Source organism: Marmota monax, unplaced genomic scaffold, assembly GCF_021218885.2.
Source record: "Marmota monax isolate L192 unplaced genomic scaffold, Marmota_monax_Labrador192_F-V1.1 WCK01_AAM20220418_F8-fsc00649, whole genome shotgun sequence".
Lineage (NCBI taxonomy): Eukaryota > Metazoa > Chordata > Mammalia > Rodentia > Sciuridae > Marmota > Marmota monax.
This window is the reverse complement of record NW_026693589.1, coordinates 1-23,450: the sequence shown is the minus strand read 5'-3', so window position 1 is coordinate 23,450 and position 23,450 is coordinate 1. Positions and strand designations below refer to the sequence as shown.

General features: G+C 33.8%; 1 protein-coding gene across 1 annotated transcript in view; it reads right to left on the bottom strand.

Moving 5' to 3' along the window:
- Nucleotides 1-21,879, bottom strand: part of LOC124102912 (peroxisomal multifunctional enzyme type 2-like) — a gene marked incomplete at its 5' end in the record, with an annotated part of 29,115 nt that extends 7,236 nt beyond the window's left edge. The window contains 6 exons of the mRNA XM_046459357.1: nucleotides 4,498-4,636; nucleotides 5,649-5,735; nucleotides 8,330-8,416; nucleotides 9,545-9,651; nucleotides 10,253-10,322; nucleotides 21,814-21,879. Of these exons, the coding sequence (XP_046315313.1) occupies nucleotides 4,498-4,636; nucleotides 5,649-5,735; nucleotides 8,330-8,416; nucleotides 9,545-9,651; nucleotides 10,253-10,322; nucleotides 21,814-21,879 (556 nt within the window). The remainder of the gene's footprint in view (nucleotides 1-4,497; nucleotides 4,637-5,648; nucleotides 5,736-8,329; nucleotides 8,417-9,544; nucleotides 9,652-10,252; nucleotides 10,323-21,813) is intronic.
- Nucleotides 21,880-23,450: the final 1,571 nt, after the last annotated feature.

Sequence of the window (23,450 nt, the reverse complement as noted above, 5' to 3'; positions counted from 1 at the left end):
CCAGCTGTAAACTTACACCTAAACACCAGAAACAAAGTGCCCACAATCTAGTTCTACTCTTAGCTGACTCTAGTTTGGATATCACAGCTCATTGTCTTTTCTCCCCAAATTCTCTCTTCTTTTTTCATTTTGCAATTCTAGTAATAGTCAACAACCTCAAACACACAGCATTAATTTAGATTCTTGTTCCTCTTTTTCAGACATTACTAGTAGCCAACAAATCAATTCTATCTTAGTTAATATTTCACATAGGTCTTCTTCTCCCTATTATTTTATTTAGGTCTTTTATTCCTTTTCTCTGCAATCCAATAATCCTTGTTTACTTGACCCTGCTATTTCAATTTTTCTGACACAGTTTCTAATAATTAGTCCTGGGGCAGTCTTTTTATGTTTATGCTACCCAACCTCATAAAGAATTTGGCACACAGTGAAATACACAAATACTTGTTGACTGAACCAAATCTCCCATTCTCTGAAAGCTAAAGACACTTTCTCCTTGTCTCTTCCCATATGTGCCATGAGAATTATTTATATAAAAGTACGGATTCATAATACCTTATCTGAAGTGCCTCCAACTGGATATGTTTTAGAATTCAGAATTTTTCAAATTTTAGGAAAAAACTGATACACAAAATATGATACATATAATATCTACATATTATACCTTTGGAATTCTTTTCTATGAAGAAATTATTTCTACTCTTGACTAATTCACCTTAGGTGAGTTAAATAGAAGAAATAACATCATAGAAGTTCAAGTTATGCTGTGCCAGCAGAAAAAAAGGAGGGGGAAAAAAACTTTCCATTTTCAGAGTTTTGGAGTTTTTAAAGTTTCAGATCAGAGTAACTATGTTTTAATTTTCAGGAGCACAGTTGTAAGTAGAGTCTTATTCTTTTACCTTACTGTGTGAGCTCTGAGTCTGTCATCTTTCATTTCCTCTAAAGTTTTACTGTTGCACAGAACAACAGAACAGAATTCACTAGGACAATTTTGGTTGATTTTAGAAATTAGTAATAATAAATACCATAATATATAATTTAGGGACTTGGGTTGTGGCTCAGTGGTGCTTGCCTAGCACATGTGAGGCATTGGGTTCAATTCTCAGCACCACATTAAAAAAAATTGAAGATACCTTGTTCATCTACAACTAAAAAAAATTTTAAAAAATCTTATATATAAAATGTTTCAATGGCACCCTATGTTACTATATATTTCACTCATATTAAAAAGAAAATGTCACTATCCTTACAATAGACCTATTTTAATAGAAGGTAAGGCATACAATCTTGGTACTTTAGATAGAATGGCTGCCTTTTCTTTGAACTGTTTTCTTCATGGCTTTTAGTCTTATTAAAACATGTAGTTACGCTAATATGTGTTATAGTACTAAAAGCTAGAAAAAGATTAAATCATAGCCCTTTCTGAGTTAAGCACAAGATCAAGTGGAAGGTAAAACACAATTATGAGTTGTATTTTTCCTTGTGTGACCTCTAGTAACCTCTAGTTACTTACAGAAGCACCACCTATGAATAATGCTTTTATTAATTCTAAATCTATACTTATGATCAAAAACTTGGCCCCTGGTGCAAGTGAGATATGACTTCCTTTCCAAAAGCACTTCATTGAGGCCTTCTCTCTGACTTTCTACACCTCTCAGGTCTGCCCTTTTGGCCCATAGAGAAGAGGAAGGACTCTGGATTATCTCAGCTTTGCAAGGCAAAGGCCACACTGCCCTCACCCAGGCAACCCTCCTGCTATGTAGCAATAAACTACAGGCCGGAGAGAAAAAAATCCTCCCTAAGAACAGCTAATAATCCCCCTCCTCCATAATCAAAACCAACACAGTCCCAGGTAACACCAGAACTCTTCTAATTCTCTCTAGACTTAGACTAATTTAGTTTGAAAAGACTTCCCCAAACACACACATTGCCCAAAGATGTTGGCTATCAAATAAATGGGTGAATGTTTTTCAAAGTTTTAAGATCGATTTGATTATTGGCTTTGATAAATAAGAACCCAAAGAGGAGATGCAGGAAAAAAAAAAACAAACCTATATGGCATCAATAATTAGCAATTAACAAAATTCCAATATTCCCAGTGAAATCATATAGGGGAAGGGCTTTTCCTAGATTACCTAAAGGTAATTTTTAAATGTAAGAGCATTTTCTAATATTGTCTGTGAATAAAGTATCACCAAAAAAAAAAAAAGTGGAGAATCTTATGTATTATCAACATATTACAGAAAATTATTGTCTAAAGTGAACCACCAGTGTTTTCAATAATCCTGTGTTTTCTAACTCTAACATACTTTCATCCATAGTGAAAAGATGAATTCCAACTTGGAAGAAGGAAAAAAATAATTAACAGTGTATACATAGATGCCATCATTATAATCTATGAAGTTATTTCAAAAAATTAGGTACTTTGAAAAATAATTGAGAAATAAATACACATTACATTTTTGTCCCCTTTTATCTCCTTTCGGAATTAACCTCCTGTAAGCACAAATGACTTTCAGAAGAATAAAAATCTTCAAAAGGTGAAATGTGGATATTGTAAGTGTATGTCCTTACTTTCTTCTTCATACCAATTTATATGAAGTTCTATATAATGAACATATGCTGCTTAAAAAGAATAGCAAACACTATATTTAAAAGAAAATTATTTATATTTAACCAAAATCAATTGGACAGAACTTCAAAATATTTCAGAGGTTAAAATACTCTAAAACATATAAGTCACACAACAGATGCAAAAAAAGTTTTAATTTTTGTTCTAAGCACTAATAGTGATTCTTCAGTTGTAATGAGTAATAAAATAATGTAATTTTCAAGGCAATTAAATGGGTACCTTTAAAGAACAATCTTAGAATAAAAATAATAGAAACTGTCATATTAGCGTTTGCTCTGTAAGTAAAAATCCAAAACATTTTTTGTGTAAAACAGGTACATTAGGTACAGGGTGTACAAATGACAAGTGAAAAGATGTTTCATTCTACCAATTGTAGGGTATCAAAAGCACAGCCTACAGAGCTTGCACTGAGGTACCAACATGGTATTCTATACTTATACATTGCCCCAGAGAAGAGTTAGAATCAGATTTGAGTCAGGTCTAAAATTTTAGATGGTCCTGGAGTATAAGCCAATCACAGATCTCCTCCAGGAGTTCCATGTCATTCCAGAGGCTCCTAGCCATCTCAACCACATGGGATCTCACTGTGTCTCACAATTATGAAAGGAAAAAGCTTCGAGTTAAAAACTACTCTGGATACTGTGCTGCTTTTCTTCTATTAATATAGTCAAGCAGCACTGGTCCCTTGAACCTAATAGTGAAAGAATCCTGTCCTTTGGGACTTTCAGGTAGAAAAGCATGAGAAATCAAAGTTTCAGTGAGCATTCACTGGCATATCATATTTCTTTTAACAACTCTAGAGGTTAAAATACTCTAAAACACAAAAGTAAAGTCACACAACAGATGCAAAAGACCTGGTAAAAATTTTTCCTGTGATCATTTTATCCTCTAATTTCACTTTATAAAATGGTACCAGGGTCTTTTTGGACCTCCATACTAATAAAATATATATAATTGTTTTCTTTCTGCAGCAAGTTGATTTAACTGTTTATATTTCTAATGTGCCACTCTAATAGATAATTTCCCTAAACAAATAGTAATTTAGGATTATAATCTTTACATACCAAGAAAATAATTATGATCTTATGCCAATAATGGAAATAATTCAAATTGTTTTGAGATAAATAAAACTATTTTAAAATTATCAAATATAATGGCTTAAAATTACTTCATTTGACTAAAGGAAGTTGAAAATTAAGGAAGCATACAGCTACTGTATAAGTATACTAGTCCCTTAGTATTAGGACCTCCCTTGAATATCAAAACCCAAGAATGCTCAAGCCCCTTATATAAAAAGGTACAGCCAGGCATGGTGGCACATGCTTGTAATCTCAGGAGGCTGAGGCAGGAGGATCCTGAATTCAAAGCCAGTCTCAGCAACTTAGAGAGACCCTGTCTCTAGATTTAAAAGAGTTGTGGATATGACTAGTGGTTAAGCACCCCTGGTACACCCTCACCCCCCATAAAAGGGTGTTGAATTTCCATATATCCTATGCACATGTTCCCATATATCATCTCTAGATTATTTACAGCACCTAATCCAGTGTAAATAGTTGTTTAAGGAATAATGACAAGGAAAAATATCTATAGATGTTTAGTATAGATGCAAGCAACACAACCCTAACTGCATTTTCAATCTGTGGTTGATAAAAATCCTTGGACGTGGAACCTATATATATGGAAGTACCAACTGTACTAATTCTAGGTATTTATAATGAAATCCTCAACATGAATGTTTTTATTGTTATCTTACAAATCTTAAGACGTAGGAATTACTTACCTTCAAAAAGACTATCTCTATGACAAGGGTATTTTATTTATGAAGAGTTACCTCAGAAAATTATAAAGTCGGGGATATGACTTACTCCACTTAGCTGCAATGTCTCCACCTTTAGTGATATGCCACTCAAATACAGCTTTTACTTTCTTTACCACCTCACGCCCAACTTCCTTAAGGCGCCGACCTATTTCCTCAAACACAAGAGTACTTTGAAGCTCTCCACCCTAACAAAAGGAGAAAATTTATTTTAAAAGTTCTGTAAAAATAACACAAAAATGATTACAAATATGTGTGGTATAAAATTGATTTTAATAACTGCACGTAAAACAAATTTTTTTTTCATAGTAGGCTTCTTTGACACTCATGTCACCCAAAACCTTAGTTCTTTTAACAAGATTCTAATTTTATCAGCATTCAAACATAATATTTTTAAAGAAAACTAGGAACTGGATGATATTTGTCCAGAAAGGCAATCAACTTATGTGGTCTGATCTTTATAAAATGGGACTAAATTACATGATGACTAAACTCAGAAGCTCTAAAGCTTCTGAGTTTTGTTTTAGGCACCAGGTATTGAACCCAGGAACGCTTAACCACCAAGTCATTTCCCCAGCTCTTTTTTATTAGACAGGGTCTTGCTGACTTGCTTAGGGCCTTGCTAAGCTGCTGAAGTTGGATTTGAACTCTCAATCCTCCTGCCTCAGCCTCCCAAGTCACTGGGATCACAGGCGTGTGCCATAACACCCAGCCAGCTTCATAAGTTTTTGATCTTGGATAATTCCTGAGATTGTAATTTTCAGTTTATGACAAAAAAATTAAGATCATAGTATATAAAAATCTCAATATTATCAAATTAATATTTTAGAGACAGAATATAAGTATTTTTATCAAATCTCAGCGTGTTGAGAGAATACAAATTTTTTAATTTAAAAAAAGCTATTTTCATACCTGCATACAAATAAAAAATATATTTTTCTCAAATATTTTCTCAAACAATTGATTTGTTAACTAAGAAAATTAATTATCTTGAAAGATAAAAAGATTTTTGTTTGTAGGTTATTGTTAAGAATTTGTAAGTTACCAAAATATTCCTTATTCCAGGTTTGAATTGGTGTCCTTTAATAATTATCTTTTTATACCTCTTAATTTTCTAAGACACACTGAACATTCTTAAGTTGATCTTAACCAAAATTCATAAATAAGTCAGTGATTTATATACCAGTTTTTATAACCTACCTCAGAGGGTGTCTTAGTTGAAATATCTAATTTGGGCACAAGATCCACATATGCATTTGAAATGACAATGTCTCCAGTTTCTTGGACCTTATAAGGGTAAAAAACAAACAGGACAGGAGGAAGTTCATTCCACTGATTTTGATGCAAATAAAATTTCATTTTAAAATGCTATATATATGTCATTTAAAAGAAATTTGTTTCATGTGATAAAAGTTAATAAATGACAAGATGAATAAATCTGAAGTCCTTCTGATTTTAATATAATTGTTATTAACGCTGCTGCGGAGACCTTTAAAAAAACAACAACTATAAACAGGTCCCATCCCCCAAACTACCAATTTAAATTGGTTTGGAGTGCAGCCTGGAAGTTGGTATTTTGAGATTTCCCCCCCCACCCCCCCCCCGGAACACACAGAAAGCCAGAATAAAAAGTGCCAAATTCCTGAAGAGTAAAAGAGTACAATGTCCACATACAGTATACTCAGAATACATTTGTTCTGTTAATATGGAATAAAAATAGCTAGAAACAGATCATAGTGGTCTTTTTAAAAGTATTAATTCTAGTTTGAACTTTTAGATAACAAGTACACACAGCATAAACTAAATGTCTAAATAGCCTTTTGCCAAAACAGTCATTAAAGGAATTCTAATTCTTCCTTTCAAATTATTCCAATGGCTATTTCACAGAAATTATCCTATCCTTTTGTATCAATACCAATAAGTTTAAGGAAGCACTTATTAAAACTTCGATTTTTAACAATCAAGAACTATGTAATGTTTTGAACAATAATAAAAAAAAGAATTGTAATGCAAAAAAACCCCAAAGTACATGTATAAAGGCATAAATTAGCATGAACATAGTTTATATACAGAGATATGAAAAATTGTGCTCTATGTGTGTAATATGAATTGTAATGCATTCCTTGCTGCCGTGTATTTAAAAAAATAAAATAGATTTTTAAAAAAAGAAAAAGAAGCTCATTCTCTCTTAATTACTTCCCTTCATACTTTAGAGAAAAAAATAATTTTGTTCATTCTACTTCAAATTAAATATAGTGAAAAGTACGAAAAGAGACAAAAAATGAACAAAATGCATATTAGTAAAGTACTTTCTCAAACAAGTCAAGTACAGCACTTTAAAACATTGGTTTAAATGTAACAGGAAGGAAGGAGTCTTATATATATTAGTAATAAAAAGAGTATCTCTAATCACTATGGGGAAAATACCAAATATACTGAAAGGATAAGAAGGCATGCTTAAAACTGCAAGAATGACTTCTTGGTCTGTTAAGTTTTTATTCACAGAAATGTATGTACTGTTCACTGCTAGCACTGTTTGATGATACAGTCGTGGTTCTCAACACTTTAATTTTTCAGATAAGGTTATGAACTAAACTTACACAAAACAATTAGAGAACAAGAGGGCTCTAGAATATGTGGCACAGATAGTAACTGTGTGTACATATGGGTTGGAAAGAGGGGAGGAGTAAGAGACTACCTCTAAGAGTAAGGCAGAACTTGAAGTCCTTAAAACAGGAAGAATTTGAAAAGTAAAGAATATATGCATAGATTAGGCAGGAAAACAGTATAAGCAGCAGGAAGAAATTGGGACTAAAGCAATCATATAAGCAAAATATTTCAAAGTTATCAATTTGAATGTAAAAAAAGATAGTTAAAAGAGGGTGCTTGTTCTTCCTAGAGTCAGGCTGACCTGGGTTTATACCTCAGCTCAACCACTTACTATGTATAGGCCATGAGCAAACTATGACATCAAGATTTTCTTAAGAACCTAGATTCTCTTGTATTTCAATACAGAGTTGTAATGCATTTTAAAGTTTATAGTACGGCCTATTTACAGTTAAGAGAGTTGTTAAACCTGCTCTATGTAGTACAAAATGACCACACAGTTTGGGGGTTTTGTTTTTGCTTTGTGGTAGTAGGAATCAAACCCAGGGCCTTGCACATGTTAGGCAAGTGCTCTACCACTAAGCTAAATCCTCAGCTTTTTTTTTTTTTTTTTTCTTTTTTTGAGACAGGGTTCTCAGTATTTCCCTAGGCTGGCCTCAAACTTGTAATCTTTTGCCTCAGTCTCCCAAGTAGCTAGAATTACAGATGTGCATCATCACACCTGAATAAATTTTTTTTTTAAAATCTCACAAATAAAACAGTGATTGCATGTCCTTTTTCTCTTTTAGTGGAACATTGCTAATTCCAAAATTAACTCTATAGGGAGATATACCATTATTTGCTTTGTTATGTATTAAATGATTAAGCTCAGGTTTTCCAATTATGCAAACACAGTAAATATTCAAATATACTTTCAAAGTTACCATAAGTGATGTTATTTGTTACTCAATATTAAGTTTTTATAGGTGTTCCACATCTGGGACTAAATGAATTCATTAGGCCCATACTGCATTGCAATGTGTGAATTTTTGTATAATCAAGATATGATTTCTGTCCAGAAAAAAAAATTAAAAAACAGAATCTTATTGTTTTTTATTAGTTTTGTCTCTATCTCAGCAAAATATTTTAGAACTGAAATAAAGTAAATCAAATTCCATGCATAACTACAATGCTAAAAAAAAAAAATTCAAAGACACTATTGATAAAAATATCTGTTTTTTTCTCACATCCATACTACTAACAACAACAAAAGCTATCAGGAGCATTATTCATACCTTAGTTTGAAAATGAATCCTGTTTCCTTCCTTCCACATTTCAGTTTGTAGAGTTTGTCCCGGATATACTGGTTTTGCAAAACGAGTCTTTTAGGGAGGGAGGAAAGAAAGTGGGGGTTAAAAGTCCTTTTAAAATAAAACTATTATACTAGGAAGGGGAAACTAGAGTGGTTAGAGAGCATAAAGAAAATAGAGGCTTAAAAATGTTTAGACTCAAACTATCAACAAATTAGTAGAGAAATACTATAGATACTGCATTAATAAGCTAAAATTCTTTTAAATACTGAATCAATTTGAATCAAGATACTACAAAGTATCTTGACAAATCAAGAAACAAAACCATAATCATTAGGTGAGTTACATACATAACAACCACAGGTACTTAAAGAGTTAAACATGGTCTAAGTCAGGGTATAAGGCCTGACAGTTATATAAAGCAACGTAATTTTTACTAGTTCATAATTTTCTATATTTCATTGAATCTGTACACAATTATATACTTAAACATAGTGATACTAAAGAGCATGAAAACAATGTTATCAAGGGCAAGACATCAGAAAATGCATTTTCACTACTGCATGGGGTATACACTAATAAAATATTTAAGGCAGTATCGAGTACCTTCAAAAACTTTTAAGTGTACATCTTTTGACTTTATGCAAAAATACTGAGAGCACGGATATTTTCTCTTATTATTTAAAATGGATAAACATTTGAAAAGTATAAAAACTAAAAATAATATGCAGCCATCACATTACAGAAAGCATGTTAGAGTTCAAATACAGCTACTTTACATTTTCTATTAAATTAACGCAAATTACAAAACAGAAAAATGAAAATCTTTTAAAAACAGATGCTGATATCTATGTATACACCTAATTTATAAAATAATCCAATTAATATGTTACTTTATATACAGAGATATGAAAAATGGTGTTCATATGTGAAATAAGAATTGTGATGCATTCTGCTGTCATGTATTTAAAAAAATTAAAGCAATTAAAAAAAAAAACAAAAAACCATATAGGATATCCTTTGTGGTGCATGGGTAAAACAGCTATTTATAGCTACAAAAGGAAAATGTGAAGACTGCCAACTCAATGAAATAATTAAAATGTCTATTGTTGCAATATAGTACTTATTTTAAACACTAAACTTCTTTAATCATAGAAAATAAAGAACTAATATTCAAATTACATAATAATGTTCATATACCTTAATTGCCTTGAACCTTGACACATCATTATCCGCAAACTGCCGTAAAACATGCCTGGCAGAAAATCCAAAGGTACATAATCCGTGTAATATGGGCTTTTCAAAGCCTAAAAAAATATACAGAATTTAGGTGGATATAGACAATTTCATGTTAAAAAAAAAAAAAAAAAAAACAAGTACCAAGTTAATTCAGGATTTTTTAAATAGTTTTTACATTAGCCTGAACTATACTATCTATTTTAAGAAACATGGAAAATATTTTTTGCAAATAGTGGTTTCTGATAGAAAATCATGAAATTAATAAAGAAGAAAAGGATGTGAGATCTGGGGGAAAAAAAAGAATTATTAGTTTTAATTGTGACATGAAATCACCCATGGTGATCTATTTCAAAATCTGTGTACACCACTGATTCCTCCCTGTCATTGCTCTCTTCTAAGAAATATCCTTGTCCTTTATGTTAACTTAGCCTTCCCCATAGTCCTATTCTAGATCTTACACTAGCAGGAGTTCACTCCACCATAACCTGAATTTCAAGTATATCATTTTCTGAACACTACTTCCATATCTAGTTTTAAAAAATATTTTTAGTTATAGATGGATCTTTAGCATAAATATAATAAGAGATCTTTTTTAAAAAATGTTACTCAAATTACCTGTCATAAGTAGCAGTAGCTAACATTCTTCATTGATACATACTATCAACTCACCTGCAAGGCTAGCAAAGTTAGGGTCAATGTGTAAGGGATTCCAGTCTCCACTGAGGCGATACAAAGCAGCCTGTGAAGAAAGAATCCTAAAAGTCACTAGTATTCATTTAAAATAGGAAATATGGGAGATCCAACATGGAGGGCTAAAGGGAAGCAGTATTCTGTGTCGCTCTGTGATCTGTGATTAAAGTAGTGGGAATACTGTTTCACTGGGAGTGATAGAGGACCCCCACAGCTGTAACAGCCCAGGAATCATGGCCACCGTGCAGCACAGGGCTCCAGGCCTCACTCAGCATCAGAGCAGAGCCCCCGACTACTTGCCCACGCAGGGCTCCCTGGTGCCCCAGTAGAACCACCAGCATCAGCACCTGGGCAGGACTCCTCACTATCTACCTGTACAGGAATCCCAGATGCCAATCACACACAGGACCATCCAACTGCTACCCACACATAAAAACTCTGGCTGCCACTCCCTTGTGGACCCTCATCTACCAACATGGGGCTCCCCTGGTAGCCTCCACCTTGGAACTCTGAAAGGACTGCCACAGTCCCCTATGCACGGAAGCCTGCCTGCACCAGGAGACATAGCACAGGCTCTTAAAACACTGACAGCCACAATACTGCGTGCCACAGAGCTGAATCTCTGAACACATCATCACCCAATGACATCACCCGCTCCCCCAACCCGATTTGACTTCCCAACCCTGAAAGAGGCTGCCTCCATCTTGGGTCACCTTTGTCGCCACCTTTAGTTGGGGCAACTCCCAGTTTTGAACTCCAGCTGGGCAGGTACCTATAATCCCCCTTTCCCTGGCAGCCACTAAAGGCACAGTGACTGCCAATACAAAACAGCTCTCCAAGACAGATGGTTAGCACCAACAAGACCTCAGGAGAGAAAGGTCTCGGATTAGGAGTAGAAAGGGAGAGGATGAGTGAGATACAATTTAGAAACTAGACAGCAGGAACTGTGAGGCCTACAGGAGATATAAGGAGATAAGACCAGATGCCCACATCACATAAGTGGACCCCAAAGGAGAACCTTGGGGTGAGGTGTCCCATAGGGGACAGGTGGATGCCATAACCCACTTCCAGGTGCCCTGCACCCAAGACCACCCCTCCCAACCTGGTAACCTTCAACATCCTGAGGGTGGAGATACCAGCAAACAGGAGACAACCCCACCTATTGGATGAGGAGGGAAGCAGGAAAGATACTGATCTCTAACCCCCCCCCCAAAAAAAAAATCCTTGTTTCTTCATTCGAGGTTTTTTTTTCTTTCCTCTCCCCCTCTCTATTCTCTTGCCCTCATATCCCCAACACATGTGAAACCAAGTACTTTGCATGAATTAGGATACTGAGGACTAGGATGTCTAATAGTATATTACAGTTGTGTTGTATAGTCTCTTCTATTTTACATTTTTTATTTTTCTTAATATTGATGTTTTATATACTCTACTGTCTTCCCACTTGTCTACCTAAAATCACTTCCTCTTCGCCTGCTACTAACCATCTTCTTTAGAGTACTCTTTCACACTTCCTAAACTCTAATAACTAAATCCTTACCTCCTACCCCCTCCCCAAATCTCATAGTACACCTCACCCCCAGTTCTTTGTCCATCATCAGAAATTGTAAACCCTTTTGCAAACCTACAGTTTATATTAAAGATAATAATTGAACTCACCATTTCTGTATACTGTGACCAAGCTGTAAATATCTTAATAGCAACTACTAGGTTTAAGGTTATATAGTGTTTGTATTTGGGATCTGTAAACATTGTTCTTATCCTCCTTAAAGGAGAGGCATCGGAACCCTGCAGGAGCACTATAAGCATATGGGGTAAACATGGTAACACCTTGAATCCACAGTGCTAGAAGGGAAGAGACGTGAACAACATGAAAAAACAAGGGAAGAAAGTGCGCCAAACAAACCAACATGCTACATTATTAGAGTCCATGGCCAGCACAGCAAAAGAAATGACTGAGGAGTTCAGAATGAACATAACTAAAATGTTCTGTGAATTAAAGGATGATTTAAGAGAACAAACACAGGCAGTAAAAGATCATTTCTACAAAGAGCTACATAAGCAAGCACAGAAAGCAAAAGATTACTTTAATAAGGAGATAAAGGTCCTGAAAAAAAAATCACCAAACAGAAATTCTTGAAATGAAAGAAACAATAAACCAAATTAAAAGTTCAAATGAAAGCATCAACAACAGAGTAGACCACTTGGAAGATAGGACCTCAGATAATGAAGAAAAAATATAAAAACTGAAAAGAATATAGACCACACTGTGAAGAAAATGGTAAGAAATTATGAGCAGAACATTCAAGAAATATGGAATAGCATAAAAAGACCAAAGAGTTATTGTGACAGAGGAAAGCATAGAGTTCCAAACAAAAGGAATGAACAATCTATTCAATGAAATAATATCAGAAAACTTTCCAAACATGAAGAATGAACTGGAAAACCAAATTTAAGAAGCCTACAAGATGTCAAATGTACAAAATCACAATAAATTCACATCAAGGCACATTATAATGAAAATGCCTAGCATAAAGGAGAGAATTATAAAAGTCACAAAAGAAAGGAATCAGATTACATATAGGAGGAAACCAATTAAATTATATGCAGATTTTTCAACCTAGACTCTAAAAATTAGAAGATCTTGGAACAACATATATCAAGCTCTGAAAGAAAATGGATGCCAACCAAGAATCTTATATCCAGCAAAACTAGATTTGATGATGAAATAAAAACCTTCCATGGGGCTGGGGATGTGGCTCAAGCGGTAGCGCGCCCATCTGGCATGCGCGCTGCCCGGGTTCTAACCTCAGCACCACATACAAACAAAGATGGTGTGTCTACCGAAAACTAACAAATAAAATATTAAAATTTAAAAAAAAAAAAAAATCTTCCATGATAAACAAAGGATAAAATAATTTACAACTAGAAAGCCTGCCCTGCAGAACATCCTCAGCAAAATATTCCACAAGGAGGAAATGAAAATCAGCAGAGGGAGGTTTTATAATAAATGAAAAACTAATCAAAGGGGAAACCAAGTCAAACTAAATAAGAAAAATAAACAAAAATGGCTGGGAATACAAATCATGTCTCAATAATAACCCTGAATATTAATGGCCTAAACTCACCAATCAAAAGACAGAAACTGGCAGATTGGATTTTTTAAAAAGACCCAACATTATGCTATCTCCAAGAGACTCATCTCATAGAAAAAAACATCCACAGACTGAAGGTGAAAGATTGGGAAAAATCATACCACTCACATGGTGTGCTGAAACAAGTAGGGGTTTCCATCCTCATACCAAAAATGGAGACTTAAGCTATGTTAACCAAAAAGGGATAAAGGAGGAGATTTCAAACTGCTCAAGGGAACCATACACCAACAAGACATGACAATTATAAATATATATGCCCCAAGCAATGGAACATCTATGTTTATCAAAAAACTCTTCTCAAGTTCCAGAGTCAAACAGACCACAATATAATAATTCTGGGTGACTTTAACACACCTCTTCACCACTGGATGAATTATCCAAACAAAAGCTGAACAAAGAAACTATAAGAACTCAATAATACAATCAATAACATATACTCACCAGACTATATATATATATATATAGATTATTTTATCCATCAATGAGTGAATACACTTTCTTCTCAGTAGCACATGGATCTTTCTCTAAAATAGACCATACATTATGTCACAAAGCAACTCTTAAAATGCGGGGTAGTATCTCTACTTTTTTGTATTTTTTATCAGATCACAATGGAATGAAATTAGAAATCAATGACAAAATAAAAAATAAAAATTACTCCAACACCTGGAGACTAAATAACATGCTACTGAATGAACAATGGGTTGCAAAAGACATTAAGGAGGAGATTAAAATATTCTTAGAGGTAAATGAGAACACAAACACAACATATCAAAATCTCTGGGACACTATGAAACCAGTACTAAGGGGAAAGTTCATTGCATGGAGTTCATTCCTTAAAAGAAGAAAAAGTCAACAAATAAATAACCTTACATTACATCTCAAAGCCAGAGAGAAAGAAGAACAAATAAACACCAAAAGCAGAAGAGGGAAATAATTAAAATTAGACCTGAAATCAATGAAATTGAAACAAAAGGAACAACTGAAAAAAACTGACAAAACAAAAAGTTGGTTCTTTGAAAAAAAATAAAATTGACAGACCCTTAGCTATGCTAATGAAGAGAAGGAGACAGAAAACTCAAATTACTAACATACATGAAGAAAAAGGTAACATCACAACAGACACTGCAAAAATACAGAAAATAATTAGAAATTATTTTGAAAACTTGTACTCCAATAAAATAGAAAACATCGAAGGCATCGACAAATTTCTTAAGTCATATAATCTGCCCAGATTGAATCGGGATGATATACACAATTTAAACAGACCAATAAAAGATGCCATCAGAACCCTACCAACCAAGAAAATCCTAGGACCAGATGGATACACAGCCGACTTCTATAAGCCTTTAAGGAAGAACTAATACCAATATTCTTCAATTTATTTTAGGAAATAGAAAAAGAGGGAGCACTTCCAAACTCATTCTATGAGGCCAATATCACCTGATCCCCAAACTGGACAAAGACACATCAAAGAAAGAAAACTTCAGACCAATATCTCTAATGAACATACATGCAAAAACTTCTCAATAAAATCCTGGCAAACCAAAAACAAAAAGATAATGCACTACAATCAAGTGGGATTCATCCCAGGGATGCAAAGTTGGTTCAACATACAGAAATCAATAAATATAATTAATTCATCACACATCAATAGACTTAAAGATAAGAATCATATGATCATCTCAATGGATGCAGAAAGGGCATTCAACAAAATACAGCACTGCTTCAAATTCAAAACACTAGAAAAATTGGAGATAACAGGAACACAGCTCAACATCATAAAGGCTATCTATGCTAAGCCCCAGGGCAATATCATTCTAAATGGAGACAAACTGAAGGCATTCCCTCTAAAACCTGGAACAAGACAGGGATACCTTCTTTCACCACTTCTATTTAACATAGTTCTTAAAACACTGGCCAGAGCAATTAGACGAAAGAAATTAAAGGGATATGGATAGGAAAAGAAGAACTCAAATTAGCACTATTTGCTGAGGATATGATTCTATACCCAAAAAATTCCACAAGAAAACTTCTAGAACTAGTAAATGAATTCAGCGCAGGATATAAAATCAACACCCATAATGCCGCAGTCTGGCTGGGCACAATTCAGGAGCCACTTGTCAAAAGAAACGAACTTTATTTTTAGAACCACACATGCCAAACAAAACAGCTCCTCAGGAAAAACCCTCACAGCCCAACTGCCACCACCAGCTTCCCACAAGCCTCTCAACCTCCCCCACTCCTCCTGCTCTTGAGGCCAATTGGCTGGGTTATGTGGGCGTAGCCAAAAAAGTCCCCCAATGAGCAGCTCCGTAGTCTGAAAGGGTGGGGAAACAGCCCAATGAGCATCACCGCAGAGGAGCCAATCAGCTAGATGTTGCTGGGGCCGCTGTGAGCCAATCATCAGCTGGCAGTCTGAAAGTTTGCTGGGGCCCCTTCAGCTGTGGCTCTCAACACCATAAGTCAAAGACATTTTTATATATCAGTGACAAATCCTCTGAAAGGGAAACGAGGAAAACTACACCATTTATCTTTATTTTTATGTGGTGCTGAGAATCGAACCCAGTGCCTCACGCATGCCAGGCGAGCATGCTACCACTTAAGCCACATCCTCAGCCCTACATCATTTATAACAGCCCCCAGAAAAATAAAATACTTGGAAATCAAATTAACAAAAAAAGGTGAAAGACATATACAATGAAAACTACAGAACGCTAAAGAAAGAAATTTAAAAAGACCTTAGAAGATGGAAAGATCTACCTTGCTCTTGGATAGGCAGAATTAATATTATCAAAATGACCATACTACCAAAAGCACTATATAGATTTGATGCAATTCTAGTCAAAATCTCAATGGCATTCCTCACAGAAATTGAAAAAGCAGTTAGAAAATACATCTGGAAAAATAAGAGACCCAAAATAGATAAAGCAATCCTTAGCAGGAAGAGTGAAGCAGGTTGCATCACTAAACTAGACCTTAAACTATACTACAGAGCAATAGTAACAAAAACAGCATGGTACTGGCACCAAAACAGACTGGTAGGCCAATGGTACAGAATAAAGAATACAGAGACTAACCCACAAAATTACAATTATCTCATCTTAGACAAAGGCACCAAAAACATACATTGGAGAAAAGATAGCCTCTTCAACAAATGGTTCTGGGAAAACTGGAAATCCATATGCAACAAAATGAAATTAAACCCCTATCTCTCACCATGCACAAAACTCAACTCAAAGTGGATCAAGGACCTAGGAATAAAACCAGAGACCCTGCATCTAATAGAAGAAAAAGTAGGCCCTGATCTCCATCATGTCAGATTAGGTCCCAACTTCCTTAATAAGACTCCTATAGCACAAGAACTAATAAATGGGATGGATTTAAACTAAAAAGTTTCTTCTCAGCAAAAGAAACTATCTGTGAAGTGAATAAAGAGCCTACATCTTTGGAGCGAATTTTTACCTCTAACACATCAGAGGACTAATCTCTAGGGTATATAAAGAATTCAAAAAGCTAAATACCAAAAGACAAATAACCCAATCAATAAATGGGCCAAGAACCTGAACAGACACTTCTCAGAAGATGAGATCAATAAATATATGAAAAAATGTTCAACGTCTCTAGCAATTAGAGAAATGCAAATCAAAACTACTCTAATATTTCATCTCTCTCCAATCAGAGTGGCAGCTATTAAGAATACAAACAACAATAAGTATTGGCAAGGATGTGGGGGAAAAGGCACACTTATACACTGCTGGTGGGACTGCAACTTGGTGCTGCCAATATGGAAAGCAGTATGGAGATTCTTTGGAAAACTGGGAATGCAACCACCATTTGACTCTGCTGTCCTTCTCCTCCATCTATACCCAAAGGACTTAAAAACAGCATTCTACAGGGACATAGCCACATCAATGTTTATAGCACCACAACTCACAATAGCTAAATTGTGAAGCCAACCTAGATACCCTTCAGTAGATGAATGGATAAAAAAAAAAAAAAAATGTGACATACATATACAATGGAATATTACTCAGCAATAAAAGAAAATAAAATCATGGCATTTGCAGGCAAATGGATGGATTTGGAGAAGATAATGCTAAGCAAAATTAGCCAACCCCCCCGCCCCCCAAAAAAGCCATGTGTTTTCTCTGATATAAGGAGGCTGATTCATAGTGGGGTAGGGAGAGGGAGCATGGAAGGAATAGAGGAACTCTTGATAGGGCAGAGGGGTGGGAGGGTAAAGGAGGGGGCATGAGGTTAGAAATGATGGTGGAATAAGATGGATATCATTTTTGAAAGTATACGTATACAACCAGAGATATGAAAAATTGTGCTTTATATGTGTAATATGAATTGTAATGCATTCTACTAATATATATAACAAATTAGAATAAAAAATGGAAATCAAGAAAACAAAAAAATAGAAAAATAAAAATAATAAATTGCATTGCACTATCTGTTCACCAGCTCAGTGTGAAGAGCACTGTATATTAAAAGATTTTCATTGCGTAATAATGTGAATACCAGCAGCAGTAATTATAAAATCAATAATTCACAATAAATATGTCCTCCTTATATAATTACAAAAACAGAAGAAAAAATCATATTTAAAATGAATTCTAAATTACAAGGTACCCAAAGGAGAAGATATTCAAATAAAAATGTGATAAGGGTGGAAGAAAGGGAGTGACAGAACCATGAAAATGAAAAGGAGAACAAGAAGGAATTAAAAGGAAAAGAGAAAATGACTGAAAGAAAAAGATCTAACATATACCTGGAGTAGCTGAAGAAAGAAAAAACTGAAAGAAAGCTAATATTTAAAATTACAATCCTTTAAAAGATCTAATATATATATTCAGTGAGCAATGAAACCTTCAAACTTTAAAGATAAAGAAAATATTGAGGACCTCAAAAAACCAAATATCTTCTAACTTGCAGACTGGCACCAGACTTCTCAAAAAAAATATTCATAGCAAGGCAGAAATGCAGCAGAATGCGTAAGAAATGAGATTTCGTACCCAACCAAGTGTCATTAAAAAACCTCCCATAGGAGGAGCTTCATCCAACCCAAAAATAACTTAGCAGCATAGACAAATGACTATCATATTGAACCATAAATTAAGATGAAGACAAAGATAGAAAATGATGCAAACAATATATAAATTTTAAATGCACTGAAAAAGTAAAAATGCACTCTTAAAAATGGGGATAATAAAAAGGGAGAAAAAAAGTAAAAATAAGTTCTTTCTTATACAAAAAACAAGTGGAAGGCAAAGAACAGCAATAGAAAAACTAATAGATTAAATAAGAAAATGAAGCATTCAGGACAGGAAGAAATATATATAGGACTTTTGATTTTCACTGTTATAATGAGTACCTGGAATAGACTTAAGTCTTCCATTATAAACAACTAGAAAATTATTTTCTTTAAAAAAGGGGCAATAAATGCAGCAGTACTATGATTCTTGACCAAAACACACACACACACATACATACATTGTAGAGCAAATATATACATGTATATACATCACATACACATAGGTGTTCTACAATCTTCACAGATTTCTCCTCATAGTTCTTCCCAGATTACAACACAAGAAAGAAACCCAAATCGCAAAATGCTGTCACTGAATTAAAGAAATATAGATCAGAATGCTGGGGAGCTAGATTTTGTGTATACTAACGAGGAGGAACTACAAGGAAAAGAACTCCAGGGATGAAACAGTGGTCCCTTGAAGACCATACAGAAAGGCCCTAAAAGATGAGACACTACATGAAGAAAGCTAAGTGGAGAAAATTCAAGGCATCCCAGCCAAAAGCTAGAAGCACAGGCCCTAGACTTATAAAAGAAGCCATTTTGGAGGCTTTCAGCCTTGCCATCTCTAAACTACTATTTGTAGCAGAAGGATCACTCAGTCAACCCAAAGAGTCCTGGGAAATAATAAATCCCATTGTTAAAAAAAAAAAAAAAAAAAAGCAGATAGTAGCTGTAATACATATGGTAATTTAGCTCTGCTTTATTTTAGGATTTCTCAATGATTTATTTCTGCTTCTCAATGATTAATTTGTAAATTTTCACCTTCCCAGGATCATTCAAGTGGAGGTAACATGTTGTGACAGGAAGGTAATGGTGCCATAGAGCCTAAAAGTTTAAAGGAGTCTTCTGGAGCTGAACATGGCAGTAAATTCACTTCTTTGAGATTATATGACCAGAAGATGTACAATACTTCTTTTCTTTTAAATACTGAGAATGGGTAGTTCCAAAAACTAACTTCATTTAATAATAATAACTCAAGTGTTAGGTTATAATAAATAATATCAGGTTTGTATCTGGGAAAATTATATTTTTTCTAAATCTCAAATGCAAAGTCTTATCTCTTTATTGTTTGGTCTTTCTCGACTACTATAGTTAAATTTTGTTTATTATAAAAATCTATAAATTCACCTGTATTACCATATCAGTTTGCAGAATCTCTATTTAAGGCATTATAAATAGAATATTCCGGACGTAATATGGATGTCAGTTTCTTTACTAAGAAACAACTAAAAAGTTATTTGATTAAAAAATACTTAACACAAAGTTTGCTGTAATGGCATAATTTTTTTTTGTTTCCTCCTCCTCAAAGATTTGCCTATCCACAATCATCTTCTACTACCCTCCGATAAATGCTCCAATTTAGTCCTTAAACACACATCATGTTTTCCTCCCCTCCTACACTCTATCATTACTTTTCAAACCCTTTTTTGACAAACTGTGAGGCCTACATCCTAGTTCAGCAAGGTCTCATGGTTACTACTAAACCCTTGTGTATATCACTCCCTAATGAGTATCCCTTCTCTGAATGTAACACTTTCTCTACAAATCAAAGTACTGAATTTAACCATTCATTGCTTGAGACAGCTGCCCTAGCTACTATTGACATCTACTTCTGGAGTATCCAAATGTCCTTTCCACTCCATAACAATAAGTGACATTTCTTCTACTTGATTTGTGTTTCCTACAGAACAGATACAGTTTCGGATGGTCCACAAATTCTCTGAAATTTATGCAAAGTTTGTTGCAAACTGATTTATGAAAATTTATATGACACAAAATGGTTCAGAAGCACTGTCAAATGAGTGCTCATTATTTATACAAAAAATTAAGAACTTAGAAACTATCCTTTATCAGAAAGCAAAATATTAAATCTTGCTAAAAGCTAATAAAAAGTTCATCATCTGAAAAAGAGAAAATGATAGAAAACCCTCTAGTAACTGTTTAGAAATTCAAACCTAAGAAATTATCCAACTTTTATCTACAGAAGATAACATTTTTATTTCAGTATAACCCAAGAATAATAACAAAGCATGTGTTGGGTTTTCTGAACCATAAAACCATGAATCATTTTTGTTTTATAATACCCTAACAAATTAATTTTTCTGTTAAACTTTATGTAAACATGCCTGAATGTTTACATAAAGTTTACGGTAAAAGATGGAAAACACTTAAAGGGGGAGAAAAACAATCTAAGGATAAAGTAGTTTTCTTTCTTTTATTTAGTGCAGAAAAAAACATAATTCAGATATACCAATCTTAGTTCTTTTTGAAAATATCAGGTAGGAAACAAATCCTGCAAAAGTTTTCAAATCAACACATCAAAACCAACAAAAAATAAATGAATATTACAAATAATTTGCTGCTATTACACACTAACACACAGTATAACTCTAGAGGTTTAAGAATTTTGTTCAATAACTACACTGTTATTCTTGTGATCACATTAAAAAAGAATCTTGAGGTCTCAAAAAGAAAACTTGATTTTCTTATCTTTATGGTTAACTTTTGTTTCTTAAATAAATCTTATCAGGCCTCCAGAATTTGTGAACTGATAGGGTACTTTACCTCCCCAATCAGAAAACAAATTGGTTACGCCAAATATAAAAAATTAAATCATCTACCATACAATGCTTTGTTTTTTGCCTGTCACTCAAAGTTAGCATGAAATCATATGCTTCCAAGCAATGTGGCACAGATTTCTTTCCCAAAAAGGTAAGGTTGACTAATACCTGCCTTTCTTAACTCATTTATCCTGCCCTCTAAGGTTTTCATGAAATTTTTCACTATTAAGGTAACCAGTCTCTTTCAGGCAAGTACTGCATTGCCACAAAGCACAATGGTATTTGAGTTGACTAATGAAAAAAACTTTTTTTTTTTATCTAGTATAGAAAAAAATCAACAACTAAAATTTATAAAGAATGAATTCCAACCACAGAAAACATACCTTTATCATGTTGAAGACATAGGCAACACTTCTAGATGCAGAGAAGCACAGGGTATCAGAGTTATAAACAAAAAATTGTCATCAGTCAGGTGGATTTATCACTTTTCAAAAATAACCTTACCTGATTAAGTGAGGTGGTATCTCTAAGTACAGCATCAGGAGGTCTACTAGGTACATTGAGAGCTACCTAAAATCAAAAGAGATTATGTTAAATCTTAAATACAAGTATTATGATTCTCTTTACCTAAACTTGCATTTGATTAACAACAATGTTTCAATATAATAAACTCTGCAAATTAGATAAAGGGGAGTTTTGTACACATTATGTTTAGGAGACTATGATATTTAAAACTGCATACCTCCTAGCTCCATATACATAATTATGTCCCTCAATTGACCCCTTTTAATGTAAGGAATTATATAATCAGATCCATTCTCCAGGTCACAAATAAGTAAAAGTTGAAAACAGTTTTTCCCTTGTAAAAAAGATGATGACTATAACAATTAGACACAATCAATTTAAATAGATTCAATTTTAAATTCAGTCTTTTAAAATCCTTACATATTTTACTTTTGCATCTTAACAAAATCATACATTTTAAACTCAATTACCAAAAAATACTAATTTAATACCAACTTAATGCCAAGACTTAAAAGTACTAATGAAAACATAGTAGCATGTAGAAAGAATCTGAGTACAAATTTATATAGCTAATGTAAATCAAAAATTAAAGTCACATTTAATTAAAATTAATTCAATTGTAGTCATATAGCTAATACCTACTAATATCTACTTTCCAATAATTTATAACAGAAACAAATTTTTTGTCTCTAATATGTAAATTTTCTATAATAACATCAGTTTTATTCATTCTGAGTGTTAAAGAATTAGGTTATAAAAATGCCAACCTTACACATAGTCCCAAATTTATGCTAAAAAAATTTTTTAAAAATCATGGTGAAAGTAGCTGTTTCTAAAAATAAACAAGAGGCTACTACTTTTCAAAGATTACCATTTCAGTTGCATGCACTCTGCAAGTTTTATTCATGTATTTATTTTCAGTTCATTCTACTAGGTTTTGGAACAGTGCAATTTGGGAACCAGATTTCACTGTTTAGTCATACATTAAGTAGTCCTGAGCTGTCTAGAAAAACAGCTTATCCTACAAAATGTACCCCTTATTTTACAAAAATCTATTTTAAGCCACAGTCATAAAAATACATGCAAAGAACAAGTAAGATGGACAGTGCTGCCGTAATAGTTCTACTGTTAACAGGAGAGCAACCAGTTGATGGCAGATGGCTTCACCATGACATAGCATAAGCTCATATTTTTTATGAAAGAACCAAATGATGCTAGTGAGAAATTTCTATTCAATTATTACAACAATATCTAGAAAAGGGATCTAGCTTACAGTACTAGAAACAGTGGAGGCCAAAGGACCATGTGGAAGATTTATCCAGAGTGCTTAAAGGGCAAAAAACAGTCCCCCCATAAACAAAACAAAACACTAGTACCCAAGAATCTTATAACTATCAAAATTATATATTTCTAAAATGAGAGCAAAATTTAAAATTTCCTAGATAAACAAGAGCAGAAAATGTATTGCTAGCAGACCTTCATTACTTCATTATTAACCAATTAAAATAAACATATAGGGCTGAAGATGAGGCTAAGTGATAAAGCACTTTCTTTCCCTGTATGAAGCCCTGGGTTTGATCTCCAGCATGCACGCACACACAATTAGAAAAGGGAAA